Raw genomic sequence first — 20236 nt, 5'->3', positions numbered from 1 at the left:
ATTCCCTCAAACTCAAGAAACCAACACTGCATAGTTCAAGGTTAATTACTGTTACATAATTTTTACAAAAACACTTGTATGGTATCCAACAGGATACAATAAAACAGTACCCTCATGTTCAAACACTGTTCATAAAGTTCTCACAGTGAAACTAAACAAGACAAAGGTGAAAACAAACCTCTCTGGTACAGAATTTTAATTCCTGATTCTGTGCTTAAAGGCTCAGGTTAATGTTTTAATTGTGATGCCAGTAAAACTTACCAGAGCCACTCTCAGTAAAATGAACAGCAAATAGATAATGCCTTTTCATCAAATGTGTCTCAGTGGCATCAGTTCTCTTAAGTAGGGACAGTTGTCAGTGGCTGCAAACTTTAAAAACTCAGAGCATGAGGTGAAGACAACCTGCAAGTCTGGGAAAAAAAGATTTTTGTCAACAAGTTGAAGTCAACAGTATCATGTTTTTACAATAGAATGACACGTCACACTGGTGTGACTAATTGTGGTTACTGATGAAACAACTTCACAATCATTCTGTGCAATATGTCTATAATATTTAATAACATTTTGTTGAGCTTCACAGAAGAGCCTAATAAAATGATTATACTGTAGAGGAGAACCAAATGCAAGTCCTACCACTGGAAAGGCAGGATGTTTCTCTGGCTTTGCGAGTTGAACTTAAATCTGATGCTGGCAGAAGCTGGGGTATTTTTTTTGGCATGACCTGCTGCAGAGAAAAAAACAGAGCAAATCAGGTTTAACTAAGGACTGAGAGCATGAATATACTAAGAGAAATAACAACCAAAAAGAAAACAAATAAAAGTCCTTGCCATTCAAGCAGCTAAATGTAATATTACTACTGTGACATGTCAAAATGTCTTCTGTGAAAAAGGCCTATGGAAAGGTGAGACATCCTAGTCATATTTCTATATCTTTATAATTCAATTTTTTTAAACTGACATATACCCATTTAACAGGTGGACAGAGTAACTATTCTAATTGTAGCATAGCTAATGGAAAGTAAACACCATGAAAAATGCCAGTGATTTGTTGAGGCACCGGGCCCTCTAAAAAGTGCAAACTGCTTTGGCTTCACTACATTATAGATCATGAGAAACTAAACAGACAAAAAAGATTTAATTTAGCGAAGTTCAAGTCAACAGTCATGTCAATCATGTTGAATGAAATGACTGGCTTAGCACCAAGCACATCACACTGGAGTGACTAATGGTGGTTTCTGGTGTCCATGTTGGAGGAGACAACTTTACAATCATTGTGTTCAATACCTCTTTTAGATTTCGTTAACATTCAATAGCATTTAATTAAGATTCACAGAGGAGCTTCAGTGAATTGATTTCACTGAGATGAGAGCCTGTTGTTGAATGCAAGTCCTACCTCTGGAGAGGCCGGACGTTTCTCTGGCTTTATGGGTAGAACTTGAATCTGATGCACCTGGGCTGGCAGCAGCAGGGATATTTTCATTAGCATGACCTGCTGACGACAAAAGAACAGAACAAAACAGGTTTGAACTAAGGACAGAGAACTTGAATGTATTAGGAGAAATAACAACAACAAATTCATCCTATCTTCAAATCATTGCCATTTTCTTGCGTTCATTTGTTGTTGGTGATATGTCTGTATGCACTACTTTGAGACAGCACCCGTTGTCCTTTCTGACATGGGAAAACATGCATTCAAAACGTTCAGGTAAGGAAAATGAGTGGTATAATGCATTTTTTGTCAAATGTTAAGTATGTCAACAGACCTTTAAAAAAGAGCTTTTCCCCACACTATTAAACACTTCTAAAATAAAGTTACACACATGTGGCAACAATATAATCACGATTATGTTATACTTAGATCCTCCTATCCACCACAATATACATACCAATAAATACCAATGCTCATTTGCATTGATTCTACCGGCCTCTGAACTCTCTGAGAGGGATGGACACCATCCTTCCTTAACATAGTAGTAACGTAATTAGTTCCAGTTTTAAATACGCAATATGCTAGCAAGCAGGGATGTCAAAAATATTATAAATAGCAGCATATCCCAGCTAACTTGTTTTTATCTTTCATGCATTAACGACAATGTTGTTGTTGTTCCAGCACTTCAGCAACGGTTTCAGCTAATTGGCTAACGCTAAACAAAGAAAACAGAAAAATAATATTTATATTTATAATATTTAATAGTATCTTCAATGTCGTCGGGAAATGTGTCATAATTGATAAATGTGTGAGAATAGTTTGGACTGTGTTTGGAACTAAAGGGTTCAGAAACAAAAAGAAAAACAAAAAACACAAACAAACAAAAAACAGATGGCGGTCTTTAGCAGTGCTATTTGTTGCTAGCTAAAGTGGCCTAAGACAAGTTGTAGGACACAGGGATAAAAGATTTCTTGAATTTCTAGTAACTCGGTTTCTGTCGGTGTGAAGTGGCACATTACCGTGGTGTCCTTCAGTTACACAGACCTTCTTTCTGTGGTAACTTGGATTTGAGGATTATGTCCAGCAGAGAGCGTTGGCGGTCGTTGTCCTCCTTCAAACCGGAAGCTTGCTCCTCGTACTCCGTTATTGTTTTTTCAACAGCACCTATTAATTCAGAGGTAACAGCGTGCAGCCGCTCGGTGACAAACACTTTTAACTCTTCGATTTGACCCATTTCTTCCACCAGTAATGTGCACTCTACCATCACCCGGAACTATTTACGTGTGGAACCAGGGGAATTGAGTCAGTCGGAATGAAAATGAAATTTCCGTTTGTTACCTTCAAAGTAAAAGCCCAGTGATGAGTTTACTTTTTATCGTTAAGTACAGTAGTTAGATTAAGGGCACACGAGACGTCAGAGAAGATGCAAACATTTCTCAAATATTTATTTTTAAATTTGTTTCAAAAATCAATTATCTGCTTTTCAATTAAAGATCATGATAGATGTTAAGCTTGCCAATAGCTGTACAGGCTGTATTAAAAAGAATCATTAGATTAAGTATCTTCAACCATATACACTGCAATAACGGATTTATCTAACAAGATAAATCAGATCTATCTGACATTGTTGCAGGAAATCAGTTACAAAAATACTACAATAAAATTGAAACTGTTGATATGTCATTATTTGTGAGAGCCAAACATACAGTACCATTAACTGAAAGCAGAATAGCCATACATACATACTGTACCAATTATCCAAAACAGAGGAACAACTTTATGAGCAGATTATTGAGCCATTAAGCCTACTGAAAGTAATTCAAAATCTGTCCAGTTTCTATTAATTTGCTTTACTGAGATTACAAAGTACTGTTTTTGTCTGCGATGTGTACCCAAATAATGTACCAAAATGATGACAAAACTGTCACAGTGTACTTTTACAACATGTCCTTAGTCTGTTTTGGCATCTTCCTGTGTTCCTGAGGCAACCTGAGAGTAGAATCTTCTGCATGACAAGGAGGAGGGGTCGCAGTTATATCCATACTGGCAGCAGTGCTTTCCATCTGCACAACACTGGCCCTGAAATCAGTACAAGTCTTGGTGTTAGAACCAAATACTGACAAGGAAATTATTGCATTAAACAGTAATAAGCAAGTGCATTTCAGAACACTGACATTTAAATCTATGTCAGTTGCATCAGTTTGAAATCTTTATAGTTTTTGGATGGACACCACACTAAAACAATCACACATTAATAGGTGCTGATCATTTAATATTTTGTTTAATATTTGATATCCTATCTCACGCCTAATCCTAAATTATTATTCAGTTGCACAAATGCTCAATCCATACCAGTGGGTAAGGGCAGCAGCTCCACTGGCCTGTGGATCCCTTGCAGCAAGTTGATCCTGGTGAGCAGTAAAACTTTGAGTCACAGCGAATGACTCCAGCCTTGGGGGCGCTCTCACTGGTCTCTGTTAGAGCTGTCATAGGTGTCTGTAAATTAAATACAAACTTACTATTATACTTTATTATGTAAACATTTAATCATAATATATATATATATATATATATATATATTATAAGTGAATCATGACATGACACATGAAACTGAAATATTATCATCTCTTAAGTTCATACGGTTAACTTGTTAGCAAACAGGAACTTTTAATGCTAACGTAACAGGAGTAACACTAGCAGTCATTTAGTGTTATGTTTCTGGCCACCTGACTAAAGTAAGTCCAATATTGACTTTAGATCTTTATTAACTCTGTTTTCCACTCCACTCCACTCCTGAGGGAAATGTCTGTTTCATTAGTGATATAAAAACAATTTTAAACTTAGTGGAAAAAACCTTAGATTATGAGTTAATCCCTTAAATTTTAAACAATTCTGATTGCTATGTGTGTGTGACATCGCCTTTTTCCAACTGAGCCCCCTGCTACAAAAAAAAAAAGAAAAGAACAAAAGTTATAAAGAAGAAATATCTCATGTAAAATAACCACAAGTGTTCAAATAATGTTAGAATGTTGACTTGAATGAAGAAAATAGGTTTTTGGGCTTTCAAAACTTTCTGTCAATGGATGGTCATTCAGAGAAATAATCTCAGGATACTCTGTATATAGAAAGGTACATAATGCACGATATGTCCTACCTCCTGAAAGTGGGCTTTTTCTTCTGAAGGTGAAATGAGAGAGGCAGGGACTGACGACAGAGCTTGTTTGGGGGTGAAAGGATATCTCAGGTTTTCCCTCACACAGTGTGTGTAAGTGAGGTCACAGTCGTAGCCATATGGACAACAATGATAGCCATCCAGACAGCACCGGCCCTACAAGCCACACAATTTACGTAGCAATCAATACAAAATAGCACCAATACTCCTAAAAGTCCTCAAAAGTCTGTTTGAATATTTTGAAAACACTTCAAAAATTTGAGCTGCAAGCTGTGAGTCAATGTCATGCCAGTTTCAACTCACAGGAGAGTACGGGCAACAGAACCAGGCGCCTTTTGGGTGTCTGCAACAGGTAGTGCCACTGGGGCAAGTGTAATAATTGTCACAGTGGACAATTGAAGCCTTATCTTGGTCTGGGACATGGTTGTTTTTGAGCTCCGTTAAGGGAGCCTCCTTCTTAACCATGGGTGTGTTCATCCATGGCTCGTTTTCTTTCTCACACATCTGGGTCACCATGTTACAACGAAACCCTGAAGGGCAGCAGTGGGCCAGGTCAGGACAGCACACAGCCTGGAGACACACATGAATACAGACAGGCAGAGAACTGGCATGCGTTTTCCACACCAAAATGTCAGTCTTAACAACTATACATCAAGCTACTTAACGTGTGGATTCGTCTGACTTACATTTGGATATGGACAGCAGCTATATCCATGCTTAGTCCAACAGCAGGTGTTGTAATCAGAGCAGACATTCCCATCAGGGCATATAACGGAGCAGGACACAAAGTCCCACACAAACACCCCCATTAACAGCCATAGAGTGATTCTTAGCATCTGCAGAAGACAGAATTAACATTAAGTTTGATTCAGTTAAATGTGATGCATTATGCACCGATCCAGAAAATCAAATCTTCCCATTCTTAAGTCAGATAACACTGACTACATGTAAATTTGTCATCATTGTGTTTACTTCTTGTTGTTGTAACTCTGTTTCCTTTAAGCCTGTCCTAAGAGCTGCCTGTTCTCTAGAACTGCCTCATTGAACTGTAATAAGTAACAGTATTAAACCACTTTTCTGGGGACACTTATACTACAAAAGAACTTAATACTGATTCATTGATTTCTATTACGTTCAGTCAATGAAGTGATTCAGCAGCTTCCTGTCATGTGCAACACTTCCCCTGAACTGAACAAACACACATGAAGTTTATCTGATCCAGTTAAATATCATGCATTATGTGCAGTCTCAGAAGTAAATCTGCTTGAAAACTGCAGCTTCTTTTTGGGTCGCTGTAAAATGTAAATTGTTACTTCTCATTTTGTTCACTTGTTGTAAGTTTCAATTTCACTTATGCCTGTACTATAAGCTTCCTGTTAAAGTCTCATTGAACAGTAATCAGAAGCACCACTAAAGCGCTATTCTGGTGGCACTCTCTACATACAACAAAAGAACTCGATGCAGATTACTTGATTGTTATCACTTACCTTCAGCCAGTAAAATGGTTCAACAGCTTCCTGTCATGCATCTCACACTTCTCCATAACTGAACAACAGACACACCACTCTTTATACGGCAGGTTAGACCCTCCCACTGAATAAAATCTGGAAGTCAAATCTACACATATCACACCCCTTTGTCCTGTGACTGTCAGATTAGGACAGTCAGGGATTCTGGAACCAGTTCACTCCCACTGACTTTACACACTTTTTAAAGGAGGGTTTGAGTAATGATTGTATCAGGCTGCAAAACACACACACAAAGCAAGCACATATGTCAAAGATTAAACATGGAGGTGTTTACAAGCTCATATTAACCTTTGGTATCATTATACTGTTTCAATCACAAGACCTGTGTGTAAAGCCTCATTCAAAAACACTGTTGCTGCATGGAATGGAATTTTATTTTGAAAGTGAAAAAAATTAATTTGAAAATTTGAAAGAAATTGACTATTTTTGTAGTTTCATCAATAAAAGTGTCAATAAGCAGTTTAAATGTAGATTGTACAGACAAACTGATAACAAAATGGAAGTGAGGTTTACCACATAACTGTGTTTGCTACAGTAATGCTGACCTCAGTTTTAGTGTTAAGGATATAAACAGTACACAGCTGTAATACATATAAAAAGTGGGCAGGTTAACAGTAAAAGCAAATAAGAATGTGTGAATGTGTGATTTGTGTACACACACACACACACACAAACACAACCACACAAACACACACAAGGTTGGAGCAAGTAACAGCAATAAAGGCCAAAACAATACTTTATTATTGAATTCCCATTGTTTATACATTTACACTGCAGTGTAACAATTAATCTAACTGAACAATTTTCCTTTGTATAAATGTTAACGGTGCAGCTCACATTTCACATTTCACAGGTCCAACTTCAATATGAGGCTGGCGAGACAACAGGTGATCGGGTCTACATGCATGACACGGGCACTAGCATATTAGCCTCATCTAGCAACTAGAAACGCAAGATGTCAGGTAGGAAGCAAAAAACAAAAACACTACTAGTGAACTGCCAGGAGGCTGAGAGATCCGTAAAGCTACGGTTGTTAGTCGAGCTCTGAGTCCGACTGAGACGCTGCCTTCTTTTTCTTTTTTCGGCCGTGTTTCTTATGCTTCTTTTTCCTCTTCTTCTTGGATTTGTCCTGAGAACATAAAACAATTTACGTTTAGCAAGTGATGTGTCTTTTCTTTTTAATAAAGCTGGATCCACACTACTGGTTTGTGAGGGGATGTATCTATGAAGTTTTCATACTAGTGAATGTCTGGCAGATTTTAGATTTAACATATCAAAATCCTGTCTGTGCTCTGTAACTTCAAAAGGAAGTGAAGTAAATTGCCTACTGTGATTTTCTCCTTTTCCTCGCTACTTCACTTTTTCTTCTTGGCTTCACCCTGTGAGAGAGAAAAGTTGAAATGAGACCTTGGAGAGAGGGAAGTCTTGAGCTATACTCAATTCTCAAAAGCCTATTTCATGTAACATTACTTCACAATAATGGGGCTTCTACAAGCATCTGCAACAGCAAAAGCTGAACAGATCAACAGATTTCTACAACTGCCCAAACTCATAAAGTAATCAGTTTCTGGACCAAACTGGTTTCTCTTAAATTGTTGAGCAAAACTGGTTAGTGTACCCAATTTATAATTCCTGTGACAACCACTGCACTGCACAAAAACATCAGCAATCTGTTTTTCCACAAGAAAACACTGACAAAACAATATTGATATGAAGAAAAGTGATTGTTCTTCAAAAGAAGTGGACATGAAAACTGAATTTGAAATCTCTGTATTATTGTGGATGAAAAAAGATGCAACGTACAAGTGTTACCGGCACCAGACCTAGGGGAAATCTGGACCGGTGGCAAGCAGCACACAGGCTAGGGAACACTGTGTAGCCATGATACAGTAACTGTGGCTGTGGACTGTGGATTGATAGAGAGAGGACCAAAGTTAGCGTCTTGCACAGGCCAGCGCTCGTTTTATTTCTGAGCTACATTTCATTCATTCACTTTGCTCATTACTCAATCACCAAATTATACATGACAGAAACTAAATACTAACACATTTCATAAATTAAACAAACAAGTGTGCAACCAAAATGACAATAAGTGACAAAAAACATTCTGACAAAAAGGAAAATAAATACACATGAATTCAAAATTATTTTACAGTACCAAAATATGCATGACACGGGCACTAGCATATTAGCCTCATCTAGCAACTAGAAACGCAAGATGTCAGGCAGGAAGCAAAAAACAAAAACACTACTAGTGAACTGCCAGGAGGCTGAGAGATCCGTAAAGCTACGGTTGTTAGTCGAGCTCTGAGTCCGACTGAGACGCTGCCTTCTTTTTCTTTTTTCGGCCGTGTTTCTTATGCTTCTTTCTCCTCTTCTTCTTGGATTTGTCCTGAGAACATAAAACAATTTACATTTAGCAAGTGATGTGTCTTTTCTTTTTAATAAAGCTGGATCCACACTAATGGTTTGTGAGGGGATGTATCTATGAAGTTTTCATACTAGTGAATGTCTGGCAGATTTTAGATTTAACATATCAAAATCCTGTCTGTGCTCTGTAACTTCAAAAGGAAGTGAAGTAAAACTTCAAAAGGGAGTGAAGTAAATTGACTTTCTCCTTTTCCTCGCTACTTCACTTTTTCTTCTTGGCTTCACCCTGTGAGAGAGAAAAGTTGAAATGAGACCTTGGAGAGAGGGAAGTCTTGAGCTATACTCAATTCTCAAAAGCCTATTTCATGTAACATTACTTCACAATAATGGGGCTTCTACAAGCATCTGCAACAGCAAAAGCTGAACAGATCAACAGATTTCTACAACTGCCCAAACTCATAAAGTAATCAGTTTCTGGACCAAACTGGTTTCTCTTAAATTGTTGAGCAAAACTGGTTAGTGTACCCAATTTATAATTCCTGTGACAACCACTGCACTTTCAAAAACACCAGCAATCTGTTTTTCCACAATAAAACACTGACAAAACAATATTGATATGAAGAAAAGTGATTGTTCTTCAAAAGAAGTGGACATGAAAACTGAATTTGAAATCTCTGTATTATTGTGGATGAAAAAAGATGCAACGTACAAGTGTTACCGGCACCAGACCTAGGGGAAATCTGGACCGGTGGCAAGCAGCACACAGGCTAGGGAACACTGTGTAGCCATGATACAGTAACTGTGGCTGTGGACTGTGGATTGATAGAGAGAGGACCAAAGTTAGCGTCTTGCACAGGCCAGCGCTCGTTTTATTTCTGAGCTACATTTCATTCATTCACTTTGCTCATTACTCAATCACCAAATTATACATGACAGAAACTAAATACTAACACATTTCATAAATTAAACAAACAAGTGTGCAACCAAAATGACAATAAGTGACAAAAAACATTCTGACAAAAAGGAAAATAAATACACATGAATTCAAAATAATTTTACAGTACCAAAATAATAATAATTATATTATAAAGTGACTCTGTTCTACCATTTATCACTCTCACAAACATATTGGCACATAACCTTAGTTACACTCACTCAACACTAACAAAATACACTGTTTCCTCTTCTCACATACAGACTTCCACACCTGCACGCTATGGCGGCAATGAACAAGACAGCTTGAACCAAACTAGCTGAAACGTGGGATTTCTCCTCAAGATATTCACTTGCTACTGGCTGGCTACATCTTAACAATATTTACAACACATTTAAACCAGTTACGGACTCTCAATATCAAGTACATATGCTTGTAAAACTACTGTACATGCCGATGTGACACACACCGATACATTCTACTACTAAAACTACATGTTACACACCTCAACACTGACTGACAACACTACAAAACAACTACTAATACATTTACATTAGTTTTAGAACTAATTAAAAAATATAAAAGTGAGTTTTGTTTTACGGGTGGATTGATAGAGAGGACCAAAGTTTGGGTCTGGCACAGGCCAGCGCTTGTTTTATTTCTGAGCTGCTTATGTGCAGAGCCTGCAGCTATAATCCCTCTAGCAGATCCACAACAGCACCATGGCGCCATCTACTGACTGAAAGGTATTTTACCTCGATCTTTCACAGTACAGAATGTTAGAACGGTTCACAATTATTCACAAAAAAATTATGGGGGGGTGACTGTTTAAACAAAACAGAAAATACAGTCATTTTACAACCTGTTACACTCTTCCCTGCTTTAAGAGATGTCTCCGGACATCGAGAACCAAACTAACACGAGTAAGATCTAGGTATTAGAAGTCTGGAAAGTCTGATGGTCAAAATACTGTCTATTAGAGTTTCTACTCTTAAGTTACAATGTCCATGTTTTTTTTTTTTTTTTCTCCAATCGTCTAGCATGTCCATATTGGCATAGAGTAGTAACAGTCAGGGACAGCAGTGTAAAGGGGCATGGGATAAGGGACACTTGCAAAGCATGAACTGATGAAGCCTCTCGCATCTGACCAGTCCCAGCCTGGTCAGATGCGAGCATGAACTGATGAAGCCTCTTGGATGAGAGGTGAAACGTTTTTCCTAGACAAATAACCAAGTCCAGTTGCTTTCGATTTAAAATTCCTTTGAGATACTATGACCTGGACAAATGAGAATATTCACAGGCTTCGAGAATGAGCTATTCCCGCCAGCTGTTCAAGTCTCTGGAAAAGATTGTTCTCAAACTCCCGACCCTGATTGTGATGCAACTTTTCAGGGTACCCAAAGCGTGGAATGAGATCATAGAAGATCTTCTCAGCTGCTGTTTTGCCTGACTTGTTCTTAGTTGGATAGGCTTGTGCAAAGCGAGTAAAGTGATCCACCAAAACTGTAACCATAACCACCTTTACTCGGTTCCAGATGGAGATAGTCAACAGAGACTAGCTCAAAGGGAGCATTAGTTGTTATTAAGCCCATTGGTGCTCTCTCTAGAATAGTTGGCTGCTTCTGTTTGACACAAGGGCACTTGTGAATTACACGGTCTTCAATTTCACGTTGCATGAAAGGCCAGTAAAACCTTTCCCTTGCCAGATGAATGACCATGTCAGCACCAATATGTCCCATGTCATCATGCAGATGTTTTAGGACAGTCAGCTTCAACTTACTAGGGAGAACCAACTGTTTCCTCTGTCCAGTCTGTCTGTACAATAAACCTTTGTCAAGTATGAGTCTGTTCCATTCATGTACAAGTCTGTGTGTCTCTCGTCCCAATTGTCATTCTCATCTCACAGATGGGAGCATCTTCCTTCTGGGGAACTCTTATGTTTTCTGGAGTAATAAAAGGTGTGCTTGTAGGCAAAGTGTCATCAGTACCAGGACGTAGCTGCAATGTTGCCACCCATGACACATCACTGTCTCTCATGGCTTTGTCTCCTTGCCAGATTGCAGAGACTACTTCTGGAGGCATAGTTTCCGTGTACTCCTTGAGACGATCTTGGAGGGGTACTGGATAACGAGAAAGTGTGTCAGCATCTGTATTTGCCTTGCCTGGCCGATACTTTATGGTGAAGTGGAAGTCAGCTAACTCACCCACCCAACAATGTCCAACAGCATTTAACTTGGCAGTGCTCAACACATAGGTAAGGGGATTATTATCTGTGTAAACAGTGAAGGTGGGTGCATAGTAGAGATAATCCCTAAATTTATCACAGATAAAGATCACTTCAAAGCAAAAAAAACTCCAGCTTGCCGGAATGGAGATGGTCATTTATCTCAGCAGGTGTGAGTGTGCTGGAGCCATAAGCAATGACGCGAAGCTTGTTCCCTTGTTGCTGATAGAGCACTGCACCCAGACCTTTGTTTGACGCATCAGTATGGAGGACAAAGGGCAGATTAAAATCTGGATAAACCAGTATGGGGGGACTGATTAGCACGTCAACCAGGCACGACACTACAGCACTGTGTTCTGTTGTCCACTGTACAGGTACTTTGGATGAAAGCTGGCCACTATTCATGCACCTTGACTTGGCTTTAGATCTGGCTAGGTTGTGTTTCTGACTACAACCACTAGGACTATCTATGATCTTAAAAAGTGGTCTGGCTATTCTAGAAAAGTCCTGTATGAAGGTTCTGTAATAGCCTAGAAACCCTAGAAGTGCTCTGACCTCTCCCACATTGCTTGGCTCTCTATCTTTTAACCGCCGCATAGCCTCAAGGTCATTGGGGTCGATCTGAACACCTTCACTAGTCACCAAGCGTCCCACATACATAACCTGTCGTTTGAATAGCTCACATTTCTTTGGACGTAGTTTCACACCATGCTCTCGCAGGCGGCAGAGCACCCGCCTCACATCATCAACGTGGCTGTGAAAACTTTTGGAAAAACAAAGCACATCATCCAAATATGGAGAGACCATCGAGGACTCCCTCCATGAACCTTTGAAATGCTGCCAGTGGGTTAGTAAGGCCAAATGGAAGGTGGATCTACTCATACAGACTCTAAGGTGTGCTGAAAGCTGCCAGGTGTCTTGAGCTCTCATCGACGATATGCACTGCCTCGGTCAAGTATTGAGAACCATGAATAGCCCCCTAGGTTATCCAGCAGATCTTGGATGCATGGGAGTGGGTGTCAATCAGCGATAGTTTTGCGATTCAGCCCCCGAAAGTCAACACACAGACGTAAACTCTTGTCCTTCTTTCTTACACAGACAACAGGAGATGAGTAAGGTGAGGTAGACTTTCTGATCCAGCCATGGTCAAGCAGGTTATGGACATATTCCTTTACCTCTGCATACAAGGGTTTGGGGATTGAATTGTAAGATTGTTTGGACTGGAATTTCATTGTTAAAATGAATTTTCAGCTGCAAACTTAGGATGCAACCAATGTCAGACATCTGACTCTTCATACAACATACTTCTAACCATCTTTTGTTCATCCTCTTGCAGATGGGACAGATCAACAGGGGGGTGCCACCTCTGTTTTGTCATGTCTTTTGGCTTGTGTTTGTCAGTGCCTAGCTGAGCTGAACATGACAGTAGGGGGGACACTGATGCATCTAGAAAACATTGGACTAGTTTCACTTCAGTAACTTCTTCCATTGTGCCTAGAACTGTTCTCTTGCCAAGGTAGATATCATGTTTTGTGGAGTTTTGAATGGGGATTTTAACATTTTATTTTAAACCACTAGGGACATCTACTAATGCCGAAAGCAACTCTAAGCCCTCAGGACAGCTACTCTCTACTCTGGGCTGAAAAAGCATTGATCCACCTCTTGGCCACTCTCTGACTCTGCACCTAGCTTCACAAATCTGTCCTGCTGGAATTATTACACCTTTCTTTCCTGTTCTCACACTGCACTCAAAGAGTGTCTCTTCAGGGGTCAAAATCTGGAGAGCCGAAACTAAGGCTTCCACTGCACTGTCACGAACACTTAAAGCTTCTTTGAGTAAAGCAGTAAGGTCTGCTCCACTTTTCTGTTCTGTTTGCTTTAATGATCTTAGCTATTACATTACTGCCTAAAGGAGGACAGTTAAGACTGTTCTGGCTGATTAATACTGGTACTTGTATGGTGACATGCCCATAATTCACACTGCGGATCTGGAATTCAATGTCTGCCCAGCCATCGAAGGGGACATGTGTGCCATTTGCTGCAGAGAGCTCCAATGTCTGGTCAGAAAGCAGAGACTCAAGAGGCTGAATTTGGGTATTGGGAAGAGTTTCTTCCATCCAGGCTCTCCCTACCATAGTCACTTGGGCCCCCGAGTCCAGCAGCATTTGCAGTGATACTCCATTCATTGCACACGAAACCAAACACCTCTTTCCAAGTCATTACATCTGCCCCTGATTTCAGTTGGGGGTACTTGAGGGCAGGTTGCTGATGGACCAGGGCCCCCAGATGTCACACTGTCAGTCGGTTTTCCTATTTGGGACTGATGTTTGGTCAGGGAAGACACCTGTTCTCTAATAGCAGCACAATTAGCCTGCAACTCACTGTCAACTTTAGCTTGGTTCACTGAGTCACTACTGTCAAGTTGAGCCGCACTTACAGTCACTGGTCGGCTTTTAGCTGCTGTACCAAGGCGTCTCAGTCTCTCTGCCTCCTCACTGGTGGACTTTGTGATCTGTTCAAAGAGAAAGTCATCACTAACCTGTAAGTCAGTAAGAAGGGGTTTGAGATCATGCCTGACATAGCTGTTTTTTTTCATTTAACCTTGGTAGAGTGTGTGAAGGAATGTACCCTGCACCAGCTTTCTGTCATAGCTAAAATCTGCACTAGGCTGTTGTGACTCAAAAAGAACATGCTGTTTTAAACCCATCAATCTGTACAAAAACTGCTGTGGGCTCTCCTTCTCTTGCTGTTTTGCATTACTTAACTCTTGAAAGAGTTCAGTAATGGTGGAATGGGATGAGCTGGTACATCTTCTGTCGCGAGGGGTGTAGCCAGGTCAGCTTCAGGCTCTCTGATGTCTTTTGTCAGCAAGTCACTCAACATGTCGTCAAGGAGAAGGAGTTGAGCCATGCCTTCATCCTCCAGTCCTCTCAATTTTTCATGATGCACTCAATGCAACCTTCCCTGAAGCTTTGGAACACAGGTTCATGTAGTCTCAAGACCCATTTCACCAGGCAGCAGCATTAGACAATCCCGGACGAGCCCCCAGTTGTTACCGGCACCAGACCTCGGGGAAATCTGGACCCAAAGCAAGCGGCACACTGGCGCTAGGGAACACTGTGGACTGTGGATTGATAGAGAGATGACCAAAGTTTGCGTCTTGCACAGGCCAGCGCTCGTTTTATCTCTGTGCTGCGCATGTGCAGAGCCTGCAGCTATAATCCCTCTATCAGATCCACAACAGCACCATAGCGCCATCTGCTGACTGAAAGGTATTTTACCTCGATCTTTAACAGTACAGAATATAAACGGTTCACAATTATGAACAAAAAAATTAGGGGGGTTGACTGTTTAAACAAAACTGAAAATACAGCCATTTTACAACCTGTTGCACATGCACTGACACACAACTGACAAGTTTACAACCATCTACATTTACAGTGCACATTTTCAGTGATTGGCAAAGAAGAGGTGATTGCAGATAAAATGGATGATTGATGAAAAAGTGGCTGATATTTCATTATGACATGCTTTGTCACATAAAGTAAAGGCTACATTTTTAGATGGTGGTGGTTCATAATATAAGACAATTTTCCTTACTCTTTGCTCACTCACTCACTCACTCACTCATTCACTCAGGGTGCTGCGTGTTAAACATGAGGAACGGTCGATCTGAATGGTTCAACTTGAGGTCATGCCCCCATCTGAATATAGGTCACGGATCACACACCACCAGTCTTTGGTAAAGCGGAGTTTGCATCAGATGGAAACTTAATAAAATGATGACTGAAGACCACAGAGCATCTGGACGAGTGACAGATGTGACAGTAAGAGTATGGGGAGAAATCAAAGTGAAACTTCACTTTGTTTGGTCTATGATTTCGCAGTTCAGTAAACAGAGGTGCAATTGACTAGCTGACACATATTGGTTATTGTAAACGACCTCCGTAATAAGCAGAACAACACAACCTTTTAAAACTGTACTTCAGCGAATTTGATTTTTTATTTTTTTTAAAGCTAAGATACCGTTTCCAGCACCCCAGCAACGGTTTCAGCTAATTGGCTAACGTTAAACAAAGAAAACAGAAAAATAATATTTATATTTATAATATTTAATAGTATCTTCAATGTCGTCGGGAAATGTGTCATAATTGATAAATATGTGAGAATAGTTTGGACTGTGTTTGGAACTAAAGGGTTCAGAGGCAAAAACACAAACAAACAAAAAACAAACAAAAAACAGATGGCGGTCTTTAGCAGTGCTATTTGTTGCTAGCTAAAGTGGCCTAAGACAAGTTGTAGGACACAGGGATAAAAGATTTCTTGAATTTCTAGTAACTCGGTTTCTGTCGGTGTGAAGTGGCACATTACCGTGGTGTCCTTCAGTTACACAGACCGTCTTTCTGTGGTAACTTGGATTTGAGGATTATGTCCAGCAGAGAGCGTTGGCGGTCGTTGTCCTCCTTCAAACCGGAAGCTTGCTCCTCGTACTCCGTTATTGTTTTTTCAACAGCACCTATTAATTCAGAGGTAACAGCGTGCAGCCGCTCGGTGACAAACACTTTTAACTCTTCGATTTGACCCATTTCTTCCACCAGTAATGTGCACTCTGCCATCACCCGGAACTATTTACGTGTGGAACCAGGGGAATTGAGTCAGTCGGAATGAAAATGAAATTTCCGTTTGTTACCTTCAAAGTAAAAGCCCAGTGATGAGTTTACTTTTTATCGTTAAGTACAGTAGTTAGATTACGGGCACACGAGACGTCAGAGAAGATGCAAACATTTCTCAAATATTTATTTTTAAATTTGTTTCAAAAATCAATTATCTGCTTTTCAATTAAAGATCATGATAGATGTTAAGCTTGCCAATAGGTATTAAAAAGAATCATTAGATTAAGTATCTTCAACCATATACACTGCAATAACGGATTTATCTAACAAGATAAATCAGATCTATCTGACATTGTTGCAGGAAATCAGTTACAAAAATACTACGATTAAACTGAAACTGTTGATATGTCATTATTTGTGAGAGCCAAACATACAGTACCATTAACTGAAAGCAGAATAGCCATACATACATACTGTACCAATTATCCAAAACAGAGGAACAACTTTATGAGCAGATTATTGAGCCATTAAGCCTACTGAAAGTAATTCAATTCTATTAATTTGCTTTACTGAGATTACAAAGTACTGTTTTTGTCTGCGATGTGTACCCAAATAATGTACCAAAATGTTGACAAAACTGTCACAGTGTACTTTTACAACATGTCCTTAGTCTGTTTTGGCATCTTCCTGTGTTCCTGAGGCAACCTGAGAGTAGAATCCTCTGCATGACAAGGAGGAGGAGTCGCAGTTATAGCCATACTGGCAGCAGTGCTTTCCATCTGCACAACACTGGCCCTGAAATCAGTACAAGTCTTGGTGTTAGAACCAAATACTGACAAGGAAATTATTGCATTAAACAGTAATAAGCAAGTGCATTTCAGAACACTGACATTTAAATCTATGTCAGTTGCATCAGTTTGAAATCTTTATAGTTTTTGGATGGACACCACACTAAAACAATCACACATTAATAGGTGCTGATCATTTAATATTTTGTTTAATATTTGATATCCTATCTCACGCCAAATCCTAAATTATTATTCAGTTGCACAAATGCTCAATCCATACCAGTGGGTGAGGGCAGCAGCTCCACTGGCCTGTGGATCCCTTGCAGCAAGTTGATCCTGGTGAGCAGTAAAACTTTGAGTCACAGCGAATGACTCCAGCCTTGGGGGCGCTCTCACTGGCCTCTGTTAGAGCTGTCATAGGTGTCTGTAAATTAAATACAAACTTACTATTATACTTTATTATGTAAACATTTAATCATAATATATATATATATATATATTATATAAGTGAATCTCTTTTTTGTTAATAAAAATCTTTAAACCCCTAAAAACCTGGTTTCACCTAAAAAGTTTAAGCTGCATTGTTAGATTTCTTTGGCCACTAAGGCAATAGTAACAATGTATAAACATGAAACTGAAATATTATCATCTCTTAAATTCATACGGTTAACTTGTTAGCAAACAGGAGCTTTTAATGCTAACGTAACAGGAGTAACACTAGCAGTCATTTAGTGTTATGTTTCTGGCCACCTGACTAAAGTAAGTCCAATATTGACTTTAGATCTTTATTAACTCTGTTTTCCACTCCACTCCACTCCTGAGGGAAATGTCTGTTTCATTAATGATATAAAAACAATTTTAAACTTAGTGGAAAAAACCTTAGATTATGAGTTAATCCCTTAAATTTTTGAAATTCTGATTGCTATGTGTGTGTGTGACATGGCCTTTTTCCAACTGAGCCCCCTGCTACAAAAAAAAAAAAGTAAAGAACAAAAGTTATAAAGAAGAAATATCTCATGTAAAATAACCACAAGTGTTCAAATAATGTTAGAATGTTGACTTGAATGGAGAAAATAGGTTTTTTGGGCTTTCAAAACTTTCTGTCAATGGATGGTCATTCAGAGAAATAATCTCAGGATACTCTGTATATAGAAAGGTACATAATGCACGATATGTCCTACCTCCTGAAAGTGGGCTTTTTCTTCTGAAGGTGAAATGAGAGAGGCAGGGACTGACGACAGAGCTCGTTTGGGGGTGAAAGGATATCTCAGGTTTTTCCCCACACAGCGTGTGTAAGTGAGGTCACAGTCATAGCCATATGGACAACAGTGATAGCCATCCAGACAGCACCGGCCCTACAAGCCACACAGGTTATGCAGCAATCAATACAAAATAGCACCAATACTCCTAAAAGTAAGTCTGTTCAAATATTTTGAAATTTGAGCTGCAAGCTGTGAGTCAATGTCATGCCAGTATTTCTTATTTTATCATACAAGAGTCTGTAGGTCAACTCACAGGAGATTTCGGGCAACAGAACCAGGCGCCTTTTGGGTGTCTGCAACAGGTAGTGCCACTGGGGCAAGCGTAATAATTGTCACAGTGGACAATTGAAGCCATATCTTGGTCTGGGACATGGTTGTTTTTGAGCTCTGTTAAGGGAGCTTCCTTCTTGACCATGGGTGTGTTCATCCATGGCTCGTTTTCTTTCTCACACTTATGGCTCACCATGTTACAACGAAACCCTGAAGGGCAGCAGTGGGTCAGGTCAGGACAGCACACAGCCTGGAGACACACATGAATACAGACAGGCAGAGAACTGGCACGCGTTTTTCCACACCAAAATGTCAGTCTTAACAACTATACATCAAGCTACTTAACACGTGGATTCCTCTGACTTACGTGTGGAAGTGGACAGCATTTATATCCATCCTTATGCCAACAGCAGGTCTTTCCATCAGAGCATTTATTCCCATCAGGGCATACAATGGAGCAGGACACAAAGTCCCACACAAACACCCCCATTAACAGCCATAGAGTGATTCTTAGCATCTGCAGAAGACAGAATTAACATTAAGTTTGATTCAGTTAAATGTGATGCATTATGCACCGATCCAGAAAATCAAATCTTCCCATTCTTAAGTCAGATAACACTGACTACATGTAAATTTGTCATCATTGTGTTTACTTCTTGTTGTTGTAACTCTGTTTCCTTTAAGCCTGTCCTAAGAGCTGCCTGTTCTCTAGAACTGCCTCATTGAACTGTAATAAGTAACAGTATTAAACCACTTTTCTGGGGACACTTATACTACAAAAGAACTTAATACTGATTCATTGATTTCTATTACATTCAGTCAATGAAGTGATTCAGCAGCTCCCTGTCATATGCAACACTTCCCCTGAACTGAACAAACACACATGAAGTTTATCTGATCCAGTTAAATATCATGCATTATGTGCAGTCTCAGAAGTAAATCTGCTTGAAAACTGCAGCTTCTTTTTGCATCGTTGTAAAATGTAAATTGTTACTTCTCATTTTGTTCACTTGTTGTAAGTTTCAATTTCACTTATGCCTGTACTATAAGCCTCCTGTTAAAGTCTCATTGAACAGTAATCAGAAGCACCACTAAAGCACTATTCTGGTGGCACTCTCTACATACAACAAAAGAACTCGATGCAGATTACTTGATTGTTATCACTTACCTTCAGCCAGTAAAATGGTTCAACAGCTTCCTGTCATGCGTCTCACACTTCTCCATAACTGAACAACAGACACACCACTCTTTATACGGCAGGTTAGACCCTCCCACTGAATAAAATCTGGAAGTCAAATCTACACATATCACACCCCTTTGTCCTGTGACTGTCAGATTAGGACAGTCAGGGATTCTGGAACCAGTTCACACCCACTGACCTTACACACTTTTTAAAGGAGGGTTTGAGTAATGATTTTATGACAGAAATTGACTATTTTTGTAGTTTCATCAATAAAAGTGTCAGTAAGCAGTTTAAATGTAGATTGTACAGACTGAAACTGATAACAAAATGGAAGTGAGGTTTACCACATAACTGTGTTTGCTACAGTAATGCTGACCTCAGTTTTAGTTTTAAGGATATAAACAGTACACAGCTGTAATACATTTAAAAAGTGGGCAGGTTAACAGTAAAAGCAAAAAAGAGT

General features: G+C 39.5%; 1 protein-coding gene across 1 annotated transcript; it reads right to left on the bottom strand.

Annotated features, from left to right (window-relative positions):
* Positions 1–2847: 2847 nt before the first annotated feature.
* On the bottom strand, positions 2848–19916 carry LOC139634244 (progranulin-like). The gene is made up of 13 exons (XM_071500590.1): positions 19759–19916; positions 18958–19107; positions 18574–18840; positions 18240–18413; positions 17339–17482; positions 16952–17065; positions 14095–14196; positions 13610–13714; positions 5287–5436; positions 4904–5170; positions 4583–4756; positions 3781–3924; positions 2848–3507 (listed from the first exon to the last, which is right to left on the bottom strand). The coding sequence occupies exons 2-13, from the start codon at positions 19105–19107 to the stop codon at positions 3379–3381; spliced, it is 1920 nt and encodes a 639-aa protein (XP_071356691.1). The 5' UTR covers positions 19759–19916; the 3' UTR covers positions 2848–3378.
* Between the last annotated feature and the right edge of the window lie 320 nt (positions 19917–20236).

This window comes from Trachinotus anak, unplaced genomic scaffold (genome assembly GCF_046630095.1).
Source record: "Trachinotus anak isolate AG129_WGS33_773 ecotype Australia unplaced genomic scaffold, CSIRO_AGI_Tana_v1 ptg000016l, whole genome shotgun sequence".
NCBI classification, from domain to species: domain Eukaryota; kingdom Metazoa; phylum Chordata; class Actinopteri; order Carangiformes; family Carangidae; genus Trachinotus; species Trachinotus anak.
The sequence above is the reverse complement of the archived record's forward strand: the minus strand, read 5'-3'. Positions and strand labels throughout refer to the sequence as shown.